General features: G+C 44.8%; 1 protein-coding gene across 1 annotated transcript in view; it reads right to left on the bottom strand.

The window, feature by feature from the left end:
• The window catches only part of SCUBE2 (signal peptide, CUB domain and EGF like domain containing 2), a 63,773-nt gene that overhangs the window by 22,420 nt on the left and 13,902 nt on the right, over positions 1–27,451 (bottom strand). Inside the window, exons 5-17 of the mRNA XM_046685523.1 lie at positions 27,316–27,450; positions 22,623–22,748; positions 20,055–20,171; positions 19,234–19,323; positions 15,842–15,958; positions 14,768–14,890; positions 12,220–12,336; positions 10,753–10,875; positions 10,205–10,321; positions 9,859–9,945; positions 8,023–8,127; positions 5,422–5,577; positions 4,835–5,041 (exon numbers count right to left, since the gene is read on the bottom strand). Coding sequence (XP_046541479.1) covers positions 4,835–5,041; positions 5,422–5,577; positions 8,023–8,127; positions 9,859–9,945; positions 10,205–10,321; positions 10,753–10,875; positions 12,220–12,336; positions 14,768–14,890; positions 15,842–15,958; positions 19,234–19,323; positions 20,055–20,171; positions 22,623–22,748; positions 27,316–27,450 — 1,620 coding nt within the window. The remainder of the gene's footprint in view (positions 1–4,834; positions 5,042–5,421; positions 5,578–8,022; positions 8,128–9,858; positions 9,946–10,204; positions 10,322–10,752; positions 10,876–12,219; positions 12,337–14,767; positions 14,891–15,841; positions 15,959–19,233; positions 19,324–20,054; positions 20,172–22,622; positions 22,749–27,315; position 27,451) is intronic.

The following is a 27,451-nucleotide window of genomic DNA, read 5'->3' as shown; positions in this document are numbered from 1 at the left end:
CCCCCCTCTGTCAGAGTGCTCCCTGCCCCCATTAGAGCTTGGTATGGCCAGCTCCTTCTTCTCACTTAGGTCTTAGCTCAAATGTCTCCTGCTCCGACCGCCTTCCCTGAACACCCTGTGGAGAGTAATCCCTCCTCCTCTCTGACCCTCTCTCTCTTATCATCTTTATAACACTCTTATAACTTCTGAAATTATCTTCTTTCTTTCTTGTCCCTATTCTTCTGTTAGAATGTGAACGTCATAAGGGCAGGCTCCTCATCTATGATGTTCTCACTACTTTGTCTTGAGTTCGTAGAATGGCACAGGTGGGATCTCAATAAATACAGGTTGAATTAATTTTTCCCACCTGCTGCAGAGGAAAGCCGCTGCTGTTAAAAGCTGAATTAAACTTTCCTAGTCTCTCCAGAACCCAGGCATGAAGATACTTCCCAGTTTGCCAGTTGCCTGGACTGGGTCTTTTAAAAATTTCAGCAAGTTTTAAGAATAACCAAAGACAAAAATACATATTTTAACAAGTATAGTCCTTAAATTATCCTTTATGAAAAGGTAAATAGCTATGAAAGAAAAATAGAAATCCATGTCATCGTTAATTTTTCTTTAGATATGAAGGACTTCATGAATTACTCTCCAGCTTAAGGAATTGGTTCCTTGGAGAATAAATTCGCTAATTTTTTTTTTTTTTTTTTTTGCCATCTTGCTGGAATTGATCACAGATGGTACAAAGGTCACCTGCAGAGCAGGCTAGCCTCAAAGTCCTTAATGCCAAACTAATGAGCCTTTACGATGTAAAAATAACTATAAGAAAGAAAGTGTTTAATTGGTCAGAAGTGACTATGTTCTTTGATGCCACTTGGGACTTTAAAATCTATTTTTTTAAATTATATTTAAAAAACCAATTCAATGGGAAAATAGGCAAAGAATATGGATGTTCTCAGAAGAAGAACTCCACATGGCCACAGATATATGACAGCATGCTCAGCTTTACTAATAATTGAAGAAAAACAAGTTAAAATTTGACTTTATCATTTTTGCTGATCAGATTGACAAAAGTTAAGAAGATCAACAATAAATAATCCACTTTAGCAATGATGTGGGGCAATAAACACTTAGACACAATGTTGGAGGAAGAACGTACATATATTAATTTGGTCTTTTGGAGGGTAATTTGGCAGTGTCTATTAAAGTTTTAAATCTGCATGTCCTTTGACCCTGTAATTGGACTTCAAGTTTATCTTTTAAAAATATTGGCCACGTGCACAAAACAGAATATTCACTGCGGCATTGTTTGTAACAGAAAAATTAGGAATAACTTAATTAAATGTCCATCAATAGGGGAGTGGCTAATAAACAAATTATAACAAATATAGACTAGGAAGCTTTAAAAGAAATAGGTAGCTCCTCTATTCACCTGGAAGGATGTCCACGATCTACTCTATAGTTAAAAACAACACATAACATTCTTCAAATTGTATTGATTTTTTTTTTTTTAAAGATTGGCACCTGGGCTAACAACTGTTGCCAATCTTCTTCTTCTTTGTTTTTTTTTCCTGCTTTATCTCCCCAACCCCCGTACATAGTTGTATATCTTAGTTGCAGGTCCATCCAGTTGTGGGATGTGGGACGCCGCCTCAACGTGGCCTGACGAGCAGTGCCATGTCTGCGCCCAGGATCCGAACCCTGGGCCGCCGCAGCGCAGCGCATGAACTTAACCACTCGGCCGTGGAGCCGGCCCCGAATATATTTTTTAAAAAATATTTTTTCACACATAAATGTATAGCAGGCAGAGTATCCTTTTAAAACGTAAGTCAGAACCCTGTTACTCCTCTGCTCACAACTCTTCATTGGCTTCAGTTCTCACTCAGATTCAAAGTCAGAGTCCTCACCACGATTTCCGTCCCCACTGAGTGGCCCTGGGCTACTGCTCCGACTTCCTGCCTTCCCCCTGCCTCCCTCAGCTCTCACCCCAGCCTTCTCTCCAGTGCCTCCGGGTTTCTGGACTTGCTGTTTCCTATGCCCGGGATTCTTCCCCCATATCCTCATAGCTCGCTTCCTCCATCCTTCACATCTCTGCCCAAATGACACTTTACAACAACCACAGTCCCTGACTGTAGTCGACGTTTGGGGGAGTCGCGCCCCCTCACCCGTCCTCTTGCCCTGGCACTTTCCCTTCCACTTCCCTTTGCCACCATCTGCTACGTGGTGGATTTCCTCCTTTATTGGTTTGTGGTCTGTCTCCCTCCTCTAGAACTGTAAACTCTATGAGGGCTGAGATTTTTGCTTTTTTGTTTCATTACTGGATTCCCAGCACCTAGAATAGCACCTGGCACACAGTAGGTGCTTAATATTTAGTGAATGACTAAATAAAACTTCATTTTCATATGTGCATAAAAACAGATGTAGAAAAATACATAGCAAACTCCTGACAGGGATTACTTCTGGAGAGTAGGATTGGGAGCTAAGGGGAGAACATACACCCATGCTGTACCTTTCTGTACCATTGGAAACATACTACTTTGGTAATTAAAAACTAAATAAAAAATATTTTAAAGGAAAAACATAATGGATCCATCTCTCCTTCCAGGTGACACAAAACACTTTTTTGGGCTCCTTTCTGCAGACTGAACGTAAGTTTCAAAAAGAACTATCCTAGGCATGTGTCCACAGTATGTTCCATCCTGAGTTCAGAAAATACCAGTAAGCCTGGTCATTATGAAGTTCTAATACCATCAGACAGACTAGGAATATAAGACACACACACACACCCACACACACACAAACACACACACACTGTGGCTTGCCCCTGCCGTGTGTCTGCTGGGTAAAAAGCCTTTCTAATGAACACACCCAAGCTCTCTTAACACCCACTTCCTCCTTCCAGCAGAAGGAATTTTACTGGTAATTCTTTGTGCTGTTTTTCTACATGGTACAATCTTCAACACTGCTGTCACAGTGAACTTGATTTCATCCCACGTGGGCTACAAAATTCATTCATTGCTAGAGGGAGCCCGTGAGACAGGACACATTGCCTCCCTCAGCCACAAATCCAGCCTAACGCAGCATGACAAGCATCTCCGGACACAGCCACGCGCACAGCAGCTACATAAACCCCATGTCGAGTGTCTTTCATAAGTAGTCATGGTCATGAGGCCTCTGTTAAGGAACTTCTGATCCTCATTCTTGGGTCTTTATTCCCCAGACACACGCTCGTGGTAGTATTGGTAATGCCCTCCCTGGGAGCTGGGCCACAGGGGCCTTGATGCTAGTTTTTCCTGGATCCTTAACTGGCCACAAAGGCTCCCCAGAGAGCCTGCAAGGCCTCTCCCTGACAGGATAGCAAATGGGCAAAGGAGTGGAATTTAGCTCTGAGAGGCCAGAAGGAAGACTGGCCTGCCTGGCTCCGACAGTTTCTGCAACTCAGCCCAGAAAGCAGGGCAGCAACAGCCAACTGTCATCACCATTTTGGTGTGGAAACTGGAACTCTTAGGATTTTAAATGAGAACCAACCAACCAGCTGGGTTGTTTTTCCTTTCTTTTCTCTATTTTTAACAGAGTCAGATGGAATAAAAGTCAAGAGTATTTGAGAATCAGCCCTGGGTGGACACTTATACTTGATTTTACACTTGATTTTTACTACATTTTGGTAAAGCAACAGATTTGGATTGTGGGCTATTGCTGACAATTCTCCTGAATGGGTGCCCCCTGGTCACAGCTTTGCTTCTTTAGAAACACTGATTTATTACTCCTTGGCTCAGGATTCATTCTGGGGCCTTGTGATTCTAATGACATTTCAGAAAGGAGATCAATTTATGCTACAGGGGTCTGATTATTGGGATTCACCTTTCTTGGGACCAGAACACAGGCTTTGGAGCCGGACCATCAATGTGGTCTTGAGCAAGAGAACTTAGCCCTCTGAACTCTAGTTTGCTCATCTGTTAAACGGAGATAATAATACCTATCTGGTAAGATTACTGTTGGGATTAAATGAGATAATGCGGAAACAGTGCTTAGTGTCGTACTTGAGACAGGTGAGAACTCACTCTTTACCATTATTACCATAAAGTGACGCCCCCAATTTTCCCCATCTAAGACTTTTCAGATAGGATTTCACACAATTGCTCAGAACAGCCTTTCACAACAAACCAGTCTCAAGACTGAGCACCCTAGAACCTCTTGCCCAGGTTCTACTTGCCTGGAACTTCATCAGAGGAATAGAATTGATGTTGCTCATATGCGGGTCTCAAATGTACTTCTGAAACACACACACACATGTTCACTCAACACAACACACATGGAACTGACACTACCAGGAGCCTTGGGCTGAAGCTCAGGGAACTCACAAGGCCGCTCAGCGGCCCCCCAGCCTTGCCTTTGCACCAAACTACGGACAGGAGATTGTTCATTGCTACCATCAGTCAAGCCCGAGGGAGATGACAGGGGAACTGCGACAGTGGAGTGTGTAGGGGCTCACGAGTGCCTTACACCTGCAGTCCTGCCCCAGCTGGGGGACCACAGTGCTCTGAAGACCCTCAGACCCTTAAAGGGCAACATTCCCTCTTCACATCAACCCTGCCTCTTCCTTTTTGTCCCTCAATTCAGCAAACATTTATTAAGGGCCCATCACAAGCCAGGGACTATGCCAGGTGCTGGGGAGCTCCTAGTCCAGCAGGTACAACAGACGCCAACATGTAGGCCCCAGATGAGAGTAGGTGTCCAGGGTGCTCTCTGGGGTGACGCTGGAGAGGGGAGGATGGGCCAGACTTTTGGTTACTCTCTGTGTTTACAGAGCTGAAGATAGTTCTGTTAGCAAGAATGTCCCGGCCAGTGGGCCACTCACCACATTGGTTTCCTACGTGGCCCTGGCCCACTGCACAGGACTCCACCCGGCGTTCAGATGTTCTGGGAGGCTTTTTAGCCACTTCAAGGTCCATGCCTGAGAGCTGGAGGTGAAACTGCTCCCTCTGGGCAGCCTTCCGGAGCGTGCGGATGGCTTTCCGGAGCCGCTTCTCTGTTCGCTTCACGAGGCAGCTCAGATCGCAAGATGCTACAGAAACGAGAGGGACAGCAGAGGGAGAGGATGTCAGGCTGCAGCATGTGAGGATGTCCGGACCGACTGCAGGACCCACCAACACCCACGTTCCCTGTGGACAGAATGGGAGACACCTGGAGCAGGGCACCTAGCAGGCTGGGCAGCATTTGATTTGAACAGAAATTTGTTGACCAAAATGGTACCTTTGGGTTTTTACGAAGAAGATAAAATTATCAGGTTCCAAACCAATTCAGTTTAGCTTGGGGGTGAAAAAAAACAGGAGATACTTCACTGGTTGCATTATATTTTTCCCCCAAGAATGAGGAAAAGTGAAAGGCAAAGGAATAAGGAGAAGCTGTGAGGAGCCTGGCACTGTAGACTGTTTTCAAACCAACCTGTCACCTCCTTTTGGTTAGTTTCAAGCTCAAACTCAATAGTGATAAACATTTCCTTAGTGGCGCTCGGTCGGCCAGGGGCTCCTGGGACTTGCTTGCCGGAGCTGCATGTAAGGTTTGCGTAGTGGAAGCTCTCTTTTACTGAGCTGTGCTTCTCTGTATGAAGAAACAAGATTATCGGAAGCCAAATCCTGGCAGAGTACTCAGCTGAACATTCGCTAGAGCTCAGTAAACATTTCATTAAAACAATTCTCAAGGGACTAAATGATTAACTCCAGATGCCAAGACGTTGCAAGCCCTCAGCTTGGAGCACAGTGACATTTAAATTTTGAAGAGCCAGTGTTGCCTTTTATTTAACTTTACAATTTAGCTCTTGAAAATCATTATCATGGATAAATGCCGGATGTTTCCGACTGACCGGCCACATACGTGGAAGACGGGAACCAGGGGGGCGTCTTGCATTCCTGACTGACAGTTTGTTAAGGTGTGCTCATGTTCTCACAGTTGGTTTCCTTTAAGCTGGACTGTGATGTCCCAAGCCGGAGCTGAGGCTTCAACTAAGAATGAGCACAGGAATAGGAAGGAAACCAACTCCTGCTTTTAGGCAAATTGACCTTGCTGTACTTCCAACCCGAAGGGGAAGCTGTCAAGTACATAACAGTGATGCCTCATTTTGAAATAACCAGGAGCAATAAAAGGCACAAAGAATCAACAGAACCAAACAATATCATGAAAGCGTCTAGGATGGGAGGGACGGTGTTGCGTAAGGCAGGGCCTTGCACATCCCTTTTCCTGACTTTGGCTGTCCCCTCCCCCCATAGCTTTCAGGGACTCTTTTAACTAATGATTGTTAACCTGAACCAAAGAGCAGGCCCACGTATCATCCACACACTTAATTTGTCTCTACTTAAAAATCTTACTCTACTGAACTGACGTATCATCTGTATCACATTCTTCTTCAACCTTACAAGGATGTTCAAAGCAACAGGTCATCAGGGGCCAAAGAAAGGAAGAGGCAAATTAATTCTCCCTTCTATATATTTCCCTAAAGATCTATCTTACCTTTTCAAAAGGCTACCTTGAAATCTCACTCTGAACACATGCTCATTTTGAACCTTTTTCCCTTTCAATTTTCTGAGATCTATTTCTAAAACTTTTTATTTTGGGGGCCAGCACGGTGTCCGGGCGGTTAAGTTCATGTGCTCCGCTTCGGCAGTCCAGGGTTTCACCAGTTTGAATCCTGGGTGTGGACACGGCAACACTCATCAAGCCATGCTGAAGTGGCATCCCACATGCCACAACTAGAAGGACCCACAACTAAAAATACACAACAATGTACCGGGGGGCTTTGGGGAGAAAAAGGAAAAATAAAATCTTTAAAAATAATAATAGCAAAAAAATAAATAAATAAAATAAAGAGTGAAAATCTAATTTAAAAAAAACTTTTTATTTTTATTTGTACGAAAGTTGCTAATATAGTCCTGAGAGTTCCCATAGACTCTTCACCCAGCTTCCCCTGATGTTAACTAACACTGGACATTAGCATGTGCATTTATCAAAACTAAGAAATTAACATTAGTATAATACCATTAAATAAAGACCAAATCTATTTTTAAATAAGGCTTTTCCCCTCTAATCTAAAAGTGCAAATGCTCACTGTGGAGAATTTGGAAAACACAGGAAAAAAAATTTGTCACCCATCATCCTCCTACCCAGATATAACCACTACTAACGATATGGTGAGGGTTTCTTTCCTTCTACTTATACTTTTTCTTATACAATTTGGGTTGTAGTAGATATACAAGATGCTACTCTCTCTTTTTCCATCTTAGCATTACAACAAAAAACATTTTCCTAGGTCATTGAACATTCTTTGAAGACATATAATTAATAGCTACATAATATGGAAGAACCAAAATTAGTCTTGGTTAGTTATTTAAAATAGGCAGTCAAAAGCGACTACAGTAAACTTTATGTTTGTTTGTTATATGATTTATTTGAGGGTTGACCAGGAAAACAAGCCTCCCTAATACATGAATCCTGATTACTTTAATCTCCAAAATTATTCTATGAAATAATACAGGAAATGCAAGCCGGGGGAGAAAGAGGAGTGTTGGGTTCTGCTCTTTTCAACAAGGACAGTTCTACTCGGATGGTATCTGTTCTGCCAAAGCCAATGGAGTCACTGCCTCCAAAAACTAGATCCAGCAGGAAAGCTGGATATTACATTTTTGTTCATCAAAGATTATGCTTTCTGAGCCAAACCTTGTTTTATTTCTTTGGCTTATCTTTCAAGTAAACTCTAAGATCTAGAAAATTTAACCCAATATGATCACCAATTGCTAATGCATCTTAAAGCCCTTATTGATTCCTGTGAACTCCCAGGTTTCCCCAGAGCTTCAACATCTGTACCTCGCAAAGGGAGCTCTGAAGTATAACCCCAGAACTGGGAGAGGTGCTGGGCTGGCTCCTCTTCTTCCTGGGAAGAGGCTCCTTGGAGATTCTGAACTGCTGTTGGATCCCATCTAAAGAGCTCGGCTTGTTACAGGCCCTTTCCCAACATGCAGGCAATCTCCCTGCACCAGCCATCTGATTCCATACCTGGTAGTGCTGGTCGCAGACCCTCGGGAAACAGCTCAGCCTTTTTCAAACTACACTTGCCTTCATTTAGCTTAAAGGTTACACTTGTCCTGACGGTGGCGACATCTTCAGAAAGAAACAAGTGAGAGATGTTACCTTTAGAGGCAAAGGAATGGAAACACCCTGGGTAATGGCGAGCTATCCACTGGCTGGGTCCCACCGCATGGCAAACCCTGAGCCCCTCTCTTACTCTGAGACCAAGAAAGATTTAGATCATGGAGCGCCCATTACCCTGGGACCGGGGACGTCAGGAGCCTCCTAAGAGTCACACTTAACCCTCCATCTGAGATGAAGCCAGTGCTCAAATATAACACAAGGAGGGCCAAAAACAACCTCAACGGTGAGATGAAATGTGAGGTCATTTTTGTGCCTTCTTGAGAAAGGAGACCAGAATCACCTAGTTCAAATTTGGATGAGACTGTAGAGAGAAGTGGTGAAGGGCAGATTCTCCTAAATAAGCCTGTCCTGGAAGGGGACACAGCTCAGGGAGCCACCATTCCAGACAAGGATGGCACTCACTAAACGTGGCTAGGATTTTCAGGGTTTGGGAGGGAGAGAGGGTCCCACTTTGAGGGCCTCATGTGCAAAAGTCTGCTCTCCTCCCAAGGTGAGTCTTAACCATATGTTAGGCTCCGGAGCCAATGACCAGGATTCAAACTCTAGCTCTTCAACTTGTGACGAGAACTTGAACAAGTTACTTAATCTCCCAAGCCTCAATTACCTTATCTGTAAAGACATACTTATAGTACCTAAATTACCAGGCTGTTGTGAAGATTAAACGAGATGCAAAAAAAAAAAAAAAAAACCCCAAAAAATGTTTAGCCTATTATCTGGTACATAGTAAGAACTGAATAACTATTTGCTTGCCCATCCTTGGGTGGCCTAAATCTCCAAGCGACCATCATTGAGAGATTTGGTGAAACAGACCACGATGACTGCTCTGGTTGGGTCCAAACATCAGGCAAGAGGAGCAGTAAAGGATAGCGCTTAAGACTCTGGATCCAGACTGCCTGGTTAAAATCCTTGCTCCACTATTTCCTATTGAGTCACTTTGGGTATGTTACTTCACCTCTCTGAACCTCAGTTTCTTCATCCCTGGTTAACAAGGGTAACAGTAAAATGGCCCCAGGGGGTCAGAGTATGGATTAAATCAGCAGTACACGCAGTACAGTGGCTGGCATATTTTAACTGCTCAATCAATTTACGCAAGCTGTTATCATCATGCTTTGGGTTTTGAGCTTTGCTCATATACGTAATGTGGACATCAAGAACCATTTCCTCATTCAGATGTTCTCATGACATAATCACAGAGGTGTCTAAATCTGGGAGGACAAGGCTTCCCAAAAGCGTTAAATTTCACTTTTCATCTTTTGACAAACCAGAAAGGGTTTGGGGCCCTTTCTCTGGACAGAATCCTTGTTCCCCCTGTCATGCCCATGTCTATCTCCCCAGGCATACATTTCCTGCTGGGCCTTTGAGGTCCTCTGGGGCACAGGGAGTTTGGGAGACGTAAGTCTCCTGGTCCCAGAGCTCTGTGGGCCTCTGTCTAATATGATGACCCACCGGGACTGAACACGGAGCCTCCCAGCACACAGTGGACACTCAGTCAGTGTCTGTTACATGGTGAGTCAGATCTCAGGCACCAAGGTTACAGGCAAGAACATCCTGTAATGTGCTTACAGTATCAAGAAGATTAAGAGAAAAGAAAACAAAGCCAATGCCCAAGGACAGCACCCCATGAACGAAGCCCATTGAACACAGTGAGCCCCAGAGAGAATACGCAGATTCGGTGATTACCCCCAAAAGCAGAGTCATTTGATTTTTGCTGTTTGCTCCTGAGAGGAGAGGAAGAGCCGCACGTGACAGAGTAGGCCTCTTGCAGTCCTGACAGACAGAACGTGGATTGTCAACATGTGAGCAAGGTTATAGTCTCTCCTAGTAGCAGCTAAAATCACCTCCACCCCCACTCCACAAGGACCACTAGAAAAACACCTAGCACCTCCGGTCTCAAAGCCTGGGCCTCCGGTGGTCAGGGGGCAGCTGGGCAGAGACCTGGAAGCCCTTTGAGGGCATCTAACACCTAAAGGCCAGCAAGGCCTGGCCCTGGCTTGAGGACCTGCCCCAGGGACTGGGACCCACTCACCTGAAGAGAGATGAATGCCAGAGTGACATCTGAGGAAGCACCTCTCTCCTCCACCACTCTTACCGCAATGCAGGGACACGTGGGGTGACACACTAGTGGGCAGGACCCCCTTCTCTTCTAGACAGGACAAAACACAGACACTTACAGAAAGAGAAGGACACTTTCAGGTGTGACAAGGATGGCTGAGTCCCGTGCATCAAAGGCCCCAAGGAAAGAAGGTAGAGCTGACACCCAGCACAGAACACAGACACCAGGCACCATTTCCAATGAAGGTAAAGGAGCTCCTTGTGTGCTGCTCTTTTCATGCGGAAAAGCAACCAGGAAAACAGAAGTGAGTTCCAACCTACGCAGAAGCACAAGGAAACACCAAAGAGCCTGCAAAAGTATCTCCTGTTTTTGAACCATTTAAAGAATGGCTGCTGCAGCTGAGAAGAGGAGAATTCAGTGGAGGGATGGTCAGCTGCACTCCGGGTCCAGTCGGACGTGGGAAAGTGCTGCTGGGCCAATGGTGAGCCCACTGACTGAGTATGAGCCTCGGCGCCCCTTACCCACACAGTCCTTCTTATTCCAGTGGAGCTTGTACGTAGAGTGGCATTGGCATTCGTAGCTGCCCACCGTGTTCACACAGACCTGCTGACAGCCTCCGTTGTTGATGCTGCACTCATTGGTGTCTGTGGAACAAAACACTCTCCTGTCACAGCAGCCCATCGTTGACCTGGCTGACACTATCCCTCCCTGAGGAAGGAGCAAGAGGGAGTCACATGGTTGAAACTCACTAAACAAAGAAGGTACTGACTGCCTTCAAAATGTGCAGCTGATCCAACTCAGTGGATTTCCTGCCATGAGCTTCACAAGATGGTCTCATTCTTGACCAAACCATTCCCCCATTAGAGACACTCAGAAGGGGTCTCAGCCTACTCTCAGATGTTCAAACGCAGACACAGCACAAGCTTCCAATTTAAAACTCCACCATCTTCCTGGGCTACATATCAAGGGAGATAGACAGAATCAGGATTCCCCACTTGACAGTTCATATAGTTAAGGTATAGAAAAGGAAAATGACTTGCATTAATCCCCCTCAAGCTGAGACCGAGTCCAGGTTGGAAGGCAGCTCCAACTAAAACCCAGATACACATACATATTCAGGGAACATTTCTTTGGGGTTTCTTGATGGACAGGGATAGTACGTTGTCAGCTATGCCAAGGATGTGTTGAAAAGGAGAAGAGAGACATTATCTATAGCAAATCACTACTATCCATTCTTCTTAAGCACAGTTCACAAGGATTGGGCAGGAAGTATTTAGGCCAGTGGTTCCCAAATCCTCAGACCCTCAGAACCACCTTGGAAGCCCTAGACATTCTGAATCAGAATCCGAATCTGTATTCTCAAAGATTGCTGAACAAATCTGAGGATCAGGAGGAGCAGACTGGTGCCAGATCTGATTTAGGCCATGGTCTACTTGACCATAAGATCGGGAGACATCAGGATATGTGGCTACATGGGCTCAGAGCAGAGAGAGAAAACTGATGGTTCCACTTCCAGCTCAAAGACATGCATGAAGACCAGCTCAAAGAGCTCGAACCAAGGCTCCACAGCCAGTTCCTATGCACAGCAGGGCTATGGAATTGGTTGGTGACCTACCAAGCCTCTCTGAGGATTGTACTTTACTATCTGCTGGGAAGTTCCAACAGATAGAGTATCAGCTCCTGAGAGACATTTCCATTCTCTGAGTACAAGTGCATCGATAAAGTCAACAATGAATTCACAGCTGAAAGAGCTCAGCTCTTCTCTCTGCTCCATTTCACACTCAACGTGTTAAAGGATAAATGTGGGGAGATTTCCCTCAGCCGATGCTTCCCTTGAATCAATGGACTCTCTCCTGCTGTACAGGGACTGGAATGTTCTGTTCAACCCACAACGTAGGAAAATTGGCCTTAATCTGGGGAAAATTTAGGGGTAGACTCCGCTCTTTGGCAGGCCCAGTCTCATCCAACTCTAGAGGGATTCTGCTCACCTCCACAGTGGGTAAACCCGTAGAGGGTGTACCCTTTGTTGCAAGCACACGTGAATGTGCCAGGGTGGTTGATGCAGCTGTGGTCACAGGTCCTATCCAAAGAGCATTCGTCCACATCTGTAATTGTCAAAGGGAGAGGGGAGCTGAAACCAACTCTGCTGGATGCATGGAGAGAAGAACACATTTATAATCACACCAGTTACTGACCAACAACAAAAACAACACAGAGTAAAAAATTATCAATTCTCCCATTCGCTTGTGCTAAAGAAAGTGCTGAGCAGCCCACAAGAAGTATACTCACTGTCAGGACCCTTACTACCAAATGCTATTGCAAATCGCACCTGCCTAAAAGCTCAATTGGTCTCTCTCACTCATATTTATTTGCAGGGCTGAGTAATTCAAAATATTTAAATGAAGGCAAATGAGATAACATACCTAAGAAAGGTGTGTAAACTATAAGGCATTACCTATGCATCATTATCGTTATATTACTATTGGTAAAACAGCAATAGCAATCTTATAAGCCATGGCCAATTAAAAGGAGAAAATACTTGAGTTGAAGATAAGTCTGGTTTCTATCTCTTTTGGATCTTTCCAGAATTAGTCTTCTGGCCAGTTGATCCTAGGTTTTAATGCCCTCTGCACTAAAAGAATACATTAACATTAACATAAAATAGTGATTTTCTATTACAGACACTGGAATTTGATGTTTAAGCTCCAAACTAGATTCTCTTGGCCAATCTCTTGGCTTCGTTCCTCCCCCATGGTTCGGTCCCACAGGGACCCTCCCTTTCTTGTTCAGTGTGGAGGCATCCTTGGCTTCAGCTGAGGTCATGGAAACTAGCCTCAGGAGGCTGCATTTGCCAATCTAATCACCTCTTCTTTCCTGGTCTGGTCCTCACATCTCTGCTGCAGACTAGAATTTCAGTGCTTCACTTCTTCAACTCTTTGGAGGGTTTTAACAGAGTTACAACTTGCGACTCCAAATGGACAAACCAGGACCAGTGCAGGACTCACTGGAAGCCAACTAGACGATTGCTTGACCTCTTTTTCAACACCAAATATGCCATGAGAAACTACAGTAATAAAAACCAAACATTTGGAAGGAACTGGAGGAATGAAAAAATGAAACAAAAAAGGGCAAATTCTTACAAAACCTCTTCATCCCTAACTTTTCCCAGAAATCCTGGCAATTTCTTCAGTAAATTTATTCTGTGCAAATATTTGTTCTACCAAGAGTGACCAGTGAAAAATGAGAAAAATTCAGTTTCTTCCATAGTAATTGATGTCACTCTATGAGTTCTCTTATTACTATCAGCCAGTTGCCGAGAAAGTGGACTCATTCAGTAGCTGACTTTGGCTGCTCATGATGCGTTTTCGCTTTGCCAAAAATAATGAGATCGCTTTTCTAATTCCTTTTTAATGTGTTTACACAGCTTAAACAGTATTTCATGCTCTATACATTATGAAACATTATGTGGAACAGCAAATTTGCTTTCCAAGTCAAATGGAAGAAGACCACGCAATAATCATGTAGAATAAAATTGCTGAATTTAAAGGGGGCTATGCTCGAACCGCCTGACAAATTACATATTAAGAAGAAAAACCAAGAGAGAAATCTAATTGACACCATGAGGTTAAAAAAAGGTAGTTACATCTTTATAATCTGAAGTGAAATCAGATATTATTTTCCAATTTTGATTCAATTCTGGGATTTCTAGCAAAATAAGTTAAGCTATTCTTATTCCCAGAAATGGAACAGGAATAAGTGACAGCACGTCTTTCCTGAGAGCTTCTTCACGATTATCAACAGGGCATAAAATATGCTCATCTGAAAATATACATGATGCCCCCCCAAAACAGATTGCCACCGCCCAAAACAGTTATTAACGTCAACAATTGCTATTCAGAGAGGCTCCATTGATGCACACCTTATGTGAAAGGGATGCTTCTGCGAAGGGGACTGCAATCTTGCCCAAAGACCGACCAGCCTCTCCTCCACTCAGTCCCCTCCCTCCCTCTCCACCATCTCTCTCCCCAAGCAGCAAAGGCTGGTCATGAAAACAAGGGCTATAAGGAAGACGTCAACTGGTACATGACCTTGATTATGGGTTGACCCCAACTTTTTGCTAGGAAAAGGTAGGTGAACTAAATCTACAGCTTTCTGCCACCAAATTTTGTTATAAAATCCATAACATTAAAGGAAATTTTAGAAAAGGAAAATTATTCATAATCTCAACACTCTAATGCAATCCTGTTTGCATTCTGTGATCCATTCCATGTCCAGCAGCGAGCTCTGCTGTAGTCACACCACATGGGTTCTTTGAAGTGTCCTCTAACCATCAACAGCTTAATTTCCAAAATAGACCTGTGAGCTACATCAGTATTTTATTCTACCTAACAGACGACATGAGTGAAGCATGGGCTAGAGGTTGGATTAATGACTCCATCAAGAAGCCCAGCGAGCCAGTCTCTGCCAGGGTGGGGTTTCATCTTCTCTGCTCTGACCAGCGGGCACTGCACAGCACAGCTATGTTTCGGGACATACCTTGGCAAGACTTCTCGTCTGTTAATAATTTAAATCCCTTTCTGCAGCTGCAGTCAAAACTGCCCATGGTGTTTTTGCAGAAATGATCACAACCTCCATTGCGGGTCTGGCACTCATCAATATCTGTAACAGGCAAGCATCAGCAAATCAGCCAGTGATACTTGCCCCGTTCCCCACAAATCCCTGAAGTGCTATTGTGTGTGCTTCATTATCCTCTGAAACAAAAACAGACCCTTAAACGCATTTAAGAATGTTTGCTGATGTTTTTAATCTTACACGTGTTTTCTTGTCTGGCTTAACCAGTTTTGAAAGACAAGCGCCTCATCCCCTTGAGAACTCTGCTTAACTCTGCCCTTGACTACCATTAAGGAAACAAACTCTGGGAAAGAATGGTGATGCCGTTATGTCCTCATCCTTGCACTGTTCTCTCAAGATAAGATGGCTGCCTTCGGTATCCTTTCCATCCCAGTTTAATGATTAAAGTTATAAGGAACTAGAACATTTGCTTTGGCAAATTACACAACGATCAAATAGCCTCGATGCTGTTAAATGATTCCTGATACTCAAATTAAGCTTATCTTTTCTCAGTTTCATCTGGTAACTGGTTATCTACTTTTTATCATGTTAAAGAACTAAGCCTTTGTACTCTTGCCCATGGAATACTAGCAAGTCATTGGGGTCCCTATTCATCAGTAAAAGTTAATGGTACAGTTATTCATTAAGTCTCTAGATAATAATCTTGGCTGTTATTTATATAATAATCTCTAGGCTGTTATTTATGATATGTTGATATTATCTCTTGCAAATGAACTTTTCCTTGAACTTCCGCCTTTTTCTAACAAGGCCACTGCCTGAAATGGATTATTTGATGCTTACAGAAGTTGACCTTCTCAACAGTTAGAGTAATTAAGTCGGTTCTAATTAAGATTACTCAATTATAACCTTCCACGAGCCCAGGGAAGAAAAGCTTCCATCAATATGAATCATAAGCAAATCTGGAGTCACTCAGGAGGTGTGGAGGGGAAGAGCTGCCTAGATCCCCACACAGTAGCAACATGGAGAGGCACAGGCTACCTTTACAGGTCTTTCCATCCAACTGGAGAGTGAATCCAACGGGACAACTGCAATGAACACCTGTTGAAGTATCCTTACAGGTGCGATCGCAGCCTCCATTGTTGACAGCACAGGTTTCTGACAAGGAGGTAAGAAAAAGGCAGTCAGCTTCCTAAAGAAGAGCTGATACAGCTGCAAGGAAAGGGATACTGGTGTAGTGTTAATACTTGACAAAATTCATGAAAGCCAAGAAGCACAGTGGGGTACTCATGGTTTTATTCCAAGTCTCTGCCACCTGCAGGTGAGAGACAGGGAGACGAGGTGCAGCCCCTCCCACCCGCCTAAATAGGTGACGTCTCCCCAGGAAGCTTGACAGGGTAACCAGAGGGGTAAAGATGCCTCTCCCAACCAGCTGAGCCTTGCCCCTCTACTGGCAGATTTGAAGCCACTAAAAGTTCCTGTTGACCAACAGCCAGTGACCTGCTAAGTGTGACCACATCTGGCAGGTTCAATGTGAAGCCCTTCAGCATGAGTACTGGGCAAAGCAAGAGAGGGTAAGCATCGCCTACCCCAACCATTCCCTTCCTGCACACCAATGACTTTATCTTTGCAACTGCCAACAAACTCAGATTAGAAGTGTACCTTTCCCTGAAAAGAGAAAGATGTCATAACTATATGAAAAATCAGCCACATTTGTTAAATTGTATCTATGAAGATGAAGAACAATAAGCAAATGGCCTTCTAGTTCTGCATTTCCTACAGTTATTCCAAATAATAAACAAATGCTATTTAACGTTCACCCAATTGTCAGCATCTAGGCATCTAGAAACGGATTTTACCTCCATAGCTACGCCACTGTAGAGGCTTGGGGGACAAGCTTAGTGCTGATTAAATAGGACATATATGTTTATCTCTGCTGCCTCCTAAAATATCACTTAAATGAGAGGAAAAAGACTTTAAAAAGTTTAAATCCTTAAGGACAAATAAAATAGAAGACAATAGACGAGAGACGTCAAATCTTCTGGAAGTTGCGTGTTGATGGAGGAGCCATAACTGGCAGAGCAGAAAGCTAAACCCTCGCAGTCGGCAGAGGAGATGCCAACAAGCAGTAATCTCATATGAGCCACAGAATCCCAGAAAGGCCCAATCTTACAATTCATTTCCTCAGGGAGATAAGAAAAGTGTCCATGAAATAAGAACAGGTTCCTACAACAAAAGACCAAAGTAAAATTCTTGAAAAGTTAAAATATAAAAGCAGAAATTTAAAAAGAATCCTGTAAAGGGATTACAAGGAAAAAAAAAAATGAAAAGCCTCCTAGAAAGTAGAACAAAAATATCAAGGAGAGAAAAGAGAAGAAAATTACAGGATCAATCCAGGAGTTACAACAGCCACCTAATAGGAGTTCCAGAGAGAAAGATTAGGGAAAATGGAGAGAAGAAAATTACCGAAGAAAAAAGAAAATTTCTCAGAACCAGGGGACTTAAATGTCCCTACTGAAAAGGCCCACTGAGTACTCAACATAACAGGTGGGAGAGGTCCCTCAGTGAGGGATTTTATTGTGAAATTTCAGATCACCAGGGACAACCAGAAGACCCTGAAAACATCCAGAGAGAAGCTTTCATAGGTTCCACACAAAGACTCAAGACTAAAAATGACTTTAGACTTGAAACGACACTGAATGCCCAAAAACAATAAAGCACTATTCCAAACTCTGATGGAAGATTCTTTCCAGCTCTGACTTCTATACTGAGCCAAATTCTCAAAGAAGGGTGAAGGTGGCATATAAAGGCATTTTCAGGCGTGCAAAACTTTTAAAAATCTTTATCTACTCATATAAACTAACAAAATTGAAGACATGGGGTCCACCGAAACAGGAAAGTAGTGAAGGGATTGCCAGGCTGCTGCTAAAGGCAAGGCCCGGAGGAGAGCTGTACAGCCGGCCCAGGGAGGCAGCCCCACCAGAGCAGAGTGGAAGCTTCAGAAGAGACTTTTTAAGAAGGAAATGGAATTGACAAGTTACCTGCTGTATCTGAGCACATTGAAAAGGGTTTTAGAGCTCCGTCAGAAATTTGCAAAAGAATCAGTAAGAGGTACTTAGAAAATGAAGCAAATAAGGAAAATATAATCATAGCCCCTTACAAGACTCAGGGGTGAATCATATTCAGATACGCATAGTCACAATAATATAAACGCATGTATTGATTTAAATCGTGATAGAATCATATTAAGGGTATGGGGAGCAGGGGAGAGTGTGTGCGCGTGTATTGGGGGAGGAGGCAGAAGAGAGCTAAGACTTAGACTTCTGTAGTAGAAAGTCGAAAGCTACTATCTAACACTGGCACATCAAGATATAACCGTATACACTTTGCTTTTCTGAAATATGGGGGAGGGAGAGTCAGGAGAAGAAGAAACAACTAGGAGAAAGGAAAATCATTGCCTCTGGCAAAAGGGATGAGGGAATGAGAGGACATGAGACAAAGGAAATGATATGCTTCATTACAAGCTTAACAGCACTAATTAAGTTTTTGAAGTTTTTATATTATTCCTATGTACTATTTTAATTTAATGCAATTAAAAATAATCATTTTAATAGGGCAGAAAAGAGCTCAGAAATGTCATGAGCCTGGTAACCAATGGTTGCTCAATATCTCCCCTGACTATTAAATCCAGAAGCTATCAAAAGGTCGGTTTTGTTCAGGTCAAGCCAAGTTTTCTCCAGAACAAGTCAAAGGATCTGGCTGATCCCAACCCCCACAGCCACCGCCTCTACTTCTGCTCTCATATCCAGCTCTACTGGCAGACCTGCTGGCAGACCCTCCCATGTCCCACAGCCAAGTGCCACTCTTCTCCATTCATCTCCTCTGCCATTAACATGGTCTGAGTCAGAAACAGAAGTCTCAGTGCACAAAAAAACCAGCCAAATCGCCACGGTAAGCTAGGGGTTGCCCAAAATGCCTTTGGTCACAGCTACTCAGAAGGAAGGGAGCTGACATTCCCTGACCACACACTAAGTCCTAGGCACTGGACTCGGGGCAACTTTGGATATTATTATCTTAGCTGAGCTTCCTGATAACCCTAAGAGGTAGATTTTATTACACCAATTTTAAAGAAAGACCAGGACACAGAGGCTCAAGGCAGATGCCCCAGTTTCACAGCTGGCTGGGACAGCACTAGGATGCTAACCCATTAACTCTGACAGCTGGGCCAGTGCTGTCTGCACCATACCAGGGGTCTCAATGGGGACTGAGAAGAGCAGGGAGTGAAGGACAGACACAGCCTGGCTTGACAGGAGCTGCTCACCCCACTTCAGCTGGTCGAGGGCACATGGGCCCCAGGTTCGGGCCTGATGTAGAAAGTTTGGGAGGGAAAGGGACAACGGCCATGGCCAGGGGAGGGTGGGTGAGGCGCCTACCCATGAGCAGCCGCCGTTTCACCCGTTTATCCCCATCCGCCACTGACGTGGCATTGCTCTCCGTCACCTCCAGGGCAGGGTCCTCTGGCTCTACAAGAAATGCAAAAGAGCACAGTTCTCAGACTGAATGAGCCAGATTATTCATCCTCCGCACAACCACTTCTGCTGAAATCCCAGACATGAGAACAATGTAAGATATGTGACTTTCTTCACTCAATAAAAATGCATTGTAGCGAGGCTCTGCGGGAAACACAACACGTTAAACGGCTGCAGAGCCTTAGTAAACAACAAACATGGAAAAGATCTTTGAAATATATTGCACTGACCAGAAACACTGGGGAATGCAAGCTTCCTAATCACTCCAGTACCCTTAGTCCAGGACAAAAAGAATCTTGGGCCTGGAAACCTCTAAAACAGAGCTAGCAAAGGACACACCATAAAGGGCAGGGCAGGTGTCCTGCCAGAAATATGCATCCATGGCTTCTGCAGACCGTAAAGGCTGCTGTGTCATCACAAACGGCTAGTTTTAACTTCGTGTCACCCTGGTTTCTTGGGATGTGTTGTCCCAGTCTCCAGAATACCAGCTTCAGGAGCAGCCTAGTCCAGGAGAGGAGAAAGGGCTTTCCAAGGTCGCACAGGGAGAGAGGGACTGCCATGCCAGGCCTAGACCACTCCCACTGCCATATGTGAAGCAGTAGGGGACCCATTTGGGGGCAAATGCACTGGAAACCCCCTGCATCTGGTGCTAAACACCATTAAGAGTTGGGGTTGGGGTGGGCAGGCTGGGCAGACCCTCACCCAGTGTGGGGGTCACCACTCACCAAGGCAGCTCCTCCCATCTGCGTGCATCTTGTACTGTGGATGGCAGCTACACTCTGGGCCTTCAGCTGTGTCCTCACAGGAGTGCTGGCACCCGCCGTTTCCATGGTTACAGGTCACTGTGAGGAAAATGAATCAACACATAAAGCACTGAAATTTCCACAACAAGGGCCATGTTTGCTCCAGAAGAACTCTGATTTCCATTCAGCAAGGATTTGAGCACCTAGTAGCTGCTAGGCCCTGTGCACAAAAGAGATAGCCCCGACTCAGCGCCTGTCTCTGTCTATGGGCACAGATAGTCACAATATGAATGGTAGCAATGCTGCATGACGCAGTTGAGCAAAGTCACACTGGAAGAAGGAGATGGGAGAGTCGGGGGAGATTTTCACTATTTAAGGGAAATTATACCAAACAATTCTAGACTACTGCTTTGCTCTATCAGGAGAAGTTTGCAGCTAATACAGCTCTCCTGGGGATTTGGGAAATGCTATAGCCCTGTATGTCTGGAACAAACAGACAATATTTAATTTGTACATATATGTTAGGACTTCTCTCATCAGATTCCATCTGCATTAGGTTAGAAGGGAGGGTAATCAGAGGAAATGATGACTCTTTGCACACAGTTAATGCAACATTAACCAATAATTATGAAGACTATGTATGAACCCATTGATGGCAGGCCAAAAAAAAAACCCAACTACAAAACTATCTATTCATCAAACCGAAAAGCAGTTACCCCTGGCAAAGGAAATGGGAGGGAGAAAGTTATATGTTTTCCTTACACACTTTGGGCTATTTGAATTCTTACATAGGCATTTGTAATTTTTCTAATTTAAAAGAATAAAAACACTTTTGCAATGTCAGAAACTGTTCTGTGACTATAGTTATGTAAAAATTGTGTACGCCTATGAACAACTAAAAAGGAATATGAAAAACATGAAAGAACTGGTTATGTGATGGAATTCTGGATCTTTCTTTCTCTTTTCTCCAGAGTGATTACATTACTTGAGTAGTGACATCTTAAAAACATCTTAAATTTTTAAAAATAAACTTTCAGATATGCTACTGGCCCTTGAAAAACTGAAAGACTGAGAGTCTCGTTCCATAGGCGATTCTCAGAGGACCTGCGTCCTCCTTTTGAAGATACTTGGAGCCAGGATAAGTGGTCTCCACTCTGCTCAGCCCACTGAAGCCCTCAGGGACAGTCTCACTTTTAGGGGCCCTAAGAGCTGCCAGAACCTGTTGTTTGCATGTGATGGTGGCACCAGCCCTGGCTTGGCAAGCTTCAAGGCTGCATTTTGCTTTGTGATGGAAACATGGGGAGAAGTCTCTCACCAGCGAAACTATTTCCTCCTCTCTTAACGGCTAAAGTCTATTCACTGTAAACAACCAGCTCTAGCAAACTGGAGGGGGTCTTCCAGAAGGTCCACGGCTTCAGGAAGAGACCCTAAAGGGAAACCCTCAATGTTTCCTGTGGCATAAATAGTGACTTAGGAACACCTTTAATGGCTGATTGTTTCCTATGATCCATTGAAGTTTCATTCTTGTGTTTCATCATTGTGTGGCTGCATATAGCATTCATTGATCCATTCATTAAACAAATGTGAACTGAGTACATCCTGTGGTTGACACCAGAGGAAGACCAAGAGGCAAAAATAAGACAAGGTCCCTAACTGAGAGGGGTCATAGCTGGGAGACAGACACATATATACACAATACAACCCTGAGTGTCATACGCTGTAACTGAGGAATAAACAGTGCTGTGGGAGCCAAAATACAAAATGACTGCCCTGTCTGAGGCCATGGCGGTGGCTTCTGAAGTAGGAGAAGATAGGGATTAAGAGCACCAGCCTTAGAATTAGGCAGACCTACGTTTGAATCCTAATTTTCCACTCACTCCCTGTGTGACTTTATTGCTTTGCCTTCTCCATAATTTTCTCAACTGAAAATGAGGATAAATAATACTTAGCTCATAGGGTGGTGACTGTAAGAATTCAATGGAATATGGTACATCTTTGGACAAGCCTTTGCACATAGTAAATGCTCCCCCCAAAGTAGCTATTATCTTTATCATTATTAGAAGTCAGGCAGGATATTATAGGTTGAGTGAGAATTCACCAACCCAGGAAGGGAGGAGGGCTTGGAAAAGGCTTGGAGGCATGAGAGAATATGGGCTGTTCTCCGAAAGGCAAGGAGTTTGGTGTTTGGGGAAAGAAGGCAGGTGAGGCTTGTACAAGAAGCAGGAACCAGGTAGCAAAGAGCTGTGACTGACAGATGAAGAATTTGATTTTATTCTATGGGAACATGGAGACCTGGCCCCCAACATTCATACTCCTTACTCCTGAATTTCATTTCTAACTGGTTCCTTTATGAAACATCCTTTCCCTCCCCTAAGGGAGACTACCCTTGTGCAACGAACTTGGTACTCAGTGGAGGTCAGTGTCTCATGCCAGCTGCCTTCCCTGAGGCTGCTGCTGTGCCATGAGGTGGCGTTTCTGATGCCGGGCTGCAGAAGACAACCTCTAGGGTAGGGTGGTTCCCAGCATGGCTGTACGCCAGTCTGTACTTACAGATGCAGTCTCTCTGGTTCTTGGCCAGCTCAAACCCAGGCCTGCACTCGCAGGCGACGCTGCCCCTCGGGGCCTCCTTGCAGATGTGACTACAGCCGTGATTCGTATTCATGCAGCTCAGACCTTCTGCAAAACAGCAGCATGCAGCTGGTGACCACGCCATGGCGAGAATCCTGAGCCCCAGGGGTGCCGTAAGGGGACAGGAGGTGGGCCACAGACCTGCCTGCCTGGGTCTCCATCAGCCTCACGTTCTAAAAGACTATGTCATTAAAGTCAAGCCAAGTCAATTAACAGGGACATGAAAAAATGTCTTATGTCATCCAAGAGATATGATGTCCCAACTCTCCTAAAATGGTAGGAGTCCTCCCACTACACTGAAAAGAAAGCACCCATCGGGAACTCTCTGTTGGCAGTGGAATCAGAGCCTGTGGACCCCAGGATCTGGTACTCAGACTCTGATGTCTGCCACGTTGTTACCCATGAATGGATGGAGAATGCAATGAGACAAGGAGAATCTCCCTAAGAAAATCTGCAAAAGGACTGATGAAGAGTCCCACCTTTTCACATACTCTAGAAGATGATTTTCAGAAAATTTCCACCTTCTCTCCACCCCCACCAAATCCATACTTCGGAGGTGACTGTGACTACTGTATTTTGGCTTCACCACATGGACACCTGCCCAGCGACCTCTCTATGTGACCACCCTCACTTAGTCCCTGGGCCTTCCTTCAGCAGGCTCGGAGCACAACACAACAACAGAATGGAGAGACACCTCATACATGTGGTTTCCTTTACCTGCTGTAAAATTCTTTTTGGGTATTCTAGAATTTTCATTAGGCCCCATCTTGTGATCACAGAGGTGGGAAAGGGATTATTTGCCCGGGTGGTTAAACACGCATCTAAATGACGTGGTCATAGCAAAGTATACATCCGTGTGGTTTGCAGCATCACACCTCTTCTCAAACCCATGCCACCTGCCAGCACTCTGAAGGAACTATTATCACACCCAAGAGTATCCTCAAAACCTCTGCTCAGTTGGCACTGCATTATTAAGTATGTGTTCACGCGATGCTCCTTTGCATTTGGGTAATGCAACTCTAAAACACCTCTAAGAGTAGGGATTTTGTTCTCAGTGGTTCTCTACTAACAAGACACTCTAGTACTGGAAGCAGCACTGCTTTAAACCCGAGTACAAAAAGTTTTCATTCAACCTCTCTAGGATCCAAGCCTGTTCTGTATTGTGCCCCTGAAACCTGAGCCAATGGGTTCTAACAAAGTCAAAAGTCACCTCTCTCCAACTCTCACCACAGAGCCGTCGATGCATGCTTAACTGGAATCATTGTTTTGATACAACAGATGTCATTTCTATTCCAACAGACAGTGCAACAGTTAATACATCCCATACTCTCTTAAAACCATCTCATTTTTCCTCTGACAGTTACAAGCTGTTTGAACGCCAGCACTCAATCTGCTGGAGGTTGCTGGGATTCATCACCCATTCCGAGGGCTGCTGTCAATGAACACAGAACGAGGCTTGTGCTAGCTTGGTGGGAAGCTCTCTCTTTGCTCTGGAAGATGATTTCTGAAGACGTCGTTTGCTCCCAGCACCGAGATGGCACAGGAGGTGAGGGCTGTCTCGGGAAGCAGCGTCCTGTCCTCTTAGGAAGGCCCAGTGAGCATTACATCTGTCCTTGGGTCTGCAGAGCATTTTAAAGAACAGGCACCAGGAGCACCTAGGGGTTGACACAACAGTGCCCAAGAAAAGGCAGCCATAACACCTGCAAAGTTTGCTCCCCAAACAGGTCAGCTGTTGCAGCTGCTTCTTTTTCACTCTGTTTACGAGTCTGTTAAGACATTTGCAGAGTGACCTTTACTATCTCAGAGCAATCCATTTACACAAGAAATATTTTGTAAGAACTGACTGGGTGCCAGATGCTATGGGGATACACAAAAAATTTGCCCCCTGATGTCATATCAAGCTAGACCTAAAGTTACCAGGAGATAATGGAGGTTTAAATGGCTCTGGAAATGCTGAGGATTTTTCAAGAGGTGACCCCAAAGCTTTTCAGAGTACTGTGACTCAAAACAAGGCCACTACTAGGGGAGAGAGAAGGATCTGGTCCAAACTGAGAGGTCAGCCACGGTCCTGGCTCGCCCCAGAAACGGTCCTGGCAGTCCTGTTTAGGGTCATTAGTTCACCAGGAGGGAAACAGCTCAGAAACATTCGAAACAGCCCATTCTGGTGGTCCCTGGGCTCAGGGTCTCACTGAAGAATATTTCTGGAAACCGAATAAAAATATGCCTTGAGAACGGGGCAAGAAACCTTCCATAAAAGGGGCAACAGGTCCTGCTGAGAGCAGAGCCCCCTCCCCACTATGCCGACACCTTCTCCACTGCCCTGAAAAGGCAGCAGTACAAACAGCTAAGAATATTCTCAGAGCAGACAAAACAAAAGAGGAATGCTCATTCTGAGAGCCTGAGCACCCATGAATAGGGACAAAGGCAGGCTGGGGCGGTGCGTCTCTCTCCGGCCTACCCCCATTACATGGGTGAAAACACACAGTCTCTTTAGCAGAGGTTTGGGGTCTCTAAGGATAAAAGAAATCAATAGCTTGAGCTTTCCCTCAGAATCAGCTATTACAATCCCCTACACTGAAGAACATTCGGTAAATAATTATTAAAAACAACAAGAGCAACACTAGAAAATCCTAGCTTGCTCCGTTACCTCCTTTTAACCATTTTTCGAGTATCAGCTGTGGGTTTTAAAGTCTGTTTTAATACAGTTTCTAAGGGTTTAACGTGCACACTAAGGAGGAAATCCTAAAGGAACACTGTTTCCAGATTGTTCTGTTTGAAGAGTCAAAGCCCTAGGATGGAAGGGGTCTCAGTCACAGAGCCCTACAATCTGTGGGCTCAGCTGCCGTGAATTCACCAGGCCAACAGGTTGGAAGACAACAGAGAATGACAGAGAGCCCTTCCAGACCACAACTCAAATTCTCGGATTTTGGTTTTAGCTCCAGACAAATATGTTCATTTTAAATACTCTTCAGGGGTTCCAAGAATGTCTGAATTGTAGAAAATTTAGAAAACACAGATTGGGGAAAGGAACTGTTTTTGTATTTACCTCTGTTGTGAAGAGTGTGTGTCTGTAATCATCTGGGGGGCTGGCCGGAGGGGAGACAGGGGCTGAGCTACTGCGCAGTAAGTAAGTACAAGGGTAGGAGTGGCTTCGAGAGGGTGTAGGATCCACTGGGGGTGTTCAAGCGATGGCCTCACCTATAGGACCCCACCTCCCTCCCTGCCACCTGAAGAGAACGCCAGGGTGACTTCCCAAGAAGCAGCTTTGAAAAACCAAAGAGGAGAGGCCCTGAGATCCTATCACTTGTGCCACTGGCATCTCAATTCTGCCTGGAACTGAATGCAAAGCTCACAGAAGAGTCCAGAGAACCCTGTAGGAAAAAGAAACCCAACTGCTACTCTATCAAGGGCCACATCTGCATGAGATAAGAGATCCGTCTGATTAGAGCCAGTGGGAGACTTCCATGCTCCAACACTGCCAACGAGTGGGCTGGGGGAGAAGAGCCATCAACCCCACAGGCCCCCGGTGTCTTCTCTGGCCACTCTTCTTGGTACCCAAACAGGCCTTCTAGTTAGGTATAAGGAAAGAGCCATCATTCTTGGACAATGAGGCAAAAATCATCTTCCACAAAGAAACGTTTGAAAAGTACTAAAGCCATGGTTAAAACAATAAATCTAAAAATTTCTGATTAAATAGTAGAAGAAGTTAAAATCACCTCATTCTTAAGTTATGAGAATGAACCAGTAGCACATGCCGAAAGGAGTTAATAGTCTGATATTTAGGGCACTTCCCTTAAAATACAGGCACAGGCAACCCTGGGAGAAATACAGCCACCAAAATGTGGTTCTTGGGCTAAAGAAAGAGCAGAGAAGAATAAAAGCATGTCACTTGGGTAAAAGTAACAATTGGCCAACATTTACTTAATGCCTCCGCCTCCCAAGGATCCACTGAACCATAGAGGAATAAAAAAGGTATAAACCCAAAGTGAGAGAATGAATGGGAGGCCCATCAGAAGAGAAGAGTTTTCTGCAAATCTATGGAGGAATGGGAGGTGGCGACATAGATGAAGGAAACCATAGCACAGACAGCCCAAGTCTGGGGAGGGGGTTCCCCTGCCCCTGGGAACCCCAGAGGCTCAGAGTTCAAAAACGCCAAACACAGGGAAGGCCAGATCTAGCCTGGGGATGAAAACAGGGCAATTTATTGCGTCTCCTTAGGAAGGCTCCAGCCCCCTCCCCACCCACCCAGAGCAAGGAGCAGGCTCCTACTTGGTGCTGTGGTTTGCAGCACCTTTTTGAAAAACTTGGCAGATCGTCCATTACATTTCTCCTGAGACACCTAGTCATGTTTAAAACGTACTCTATTTAAAGATTAGAATCAGAGAATGTGAGAGTTTGAAGCAACCTCAGCGCTCACCCTATCCAACCCACTTACTTTGCCAGGTGAAGAAGTTGAAGCTAAAAGAACTTGCCCACGGTTACCCAGTAGCAGCGTCTGGACTCATCCTCAGGCCTCCAGACTTCCTATACCCCAAGCTTCCCCTCTAAAGTCACGGACGGTGGGAGAGATTTTCAGATGTGACCCTGCCCCCCACCCACAGCACAGCAGAGGTACCTTCTGAGCGGTGAATGCACGTGTGCTGATTGTCACTTAGGAAAAACCCCTCCTTGCAGCGGCACTCGTAGCTCCCCATGACGTTGACGCAGGTGTGCTGGCAGCCGCCATTGTTGTCCAGGCACTCGTCCACATC

Source organism: Equus quagga, chromosome 14, assembly GCF_021613505.1.
Source record: "Equus quagga isolate Etosha38 chromosome 14, UCLA_HA_Equagga_1.0, whole genome shotgun sequence".
Taxonomy (NCBI): domain Eukaryota; kingdom Metazoa; phylum Chordata; class Mammalia; order Perissodactyla; family Equidae; genus Equus; species Equus quagga.
Note: the sequence above shows the minus strand (reverse complement) of the source record. Positions and strands in the feature narration are given on the sequence as shown.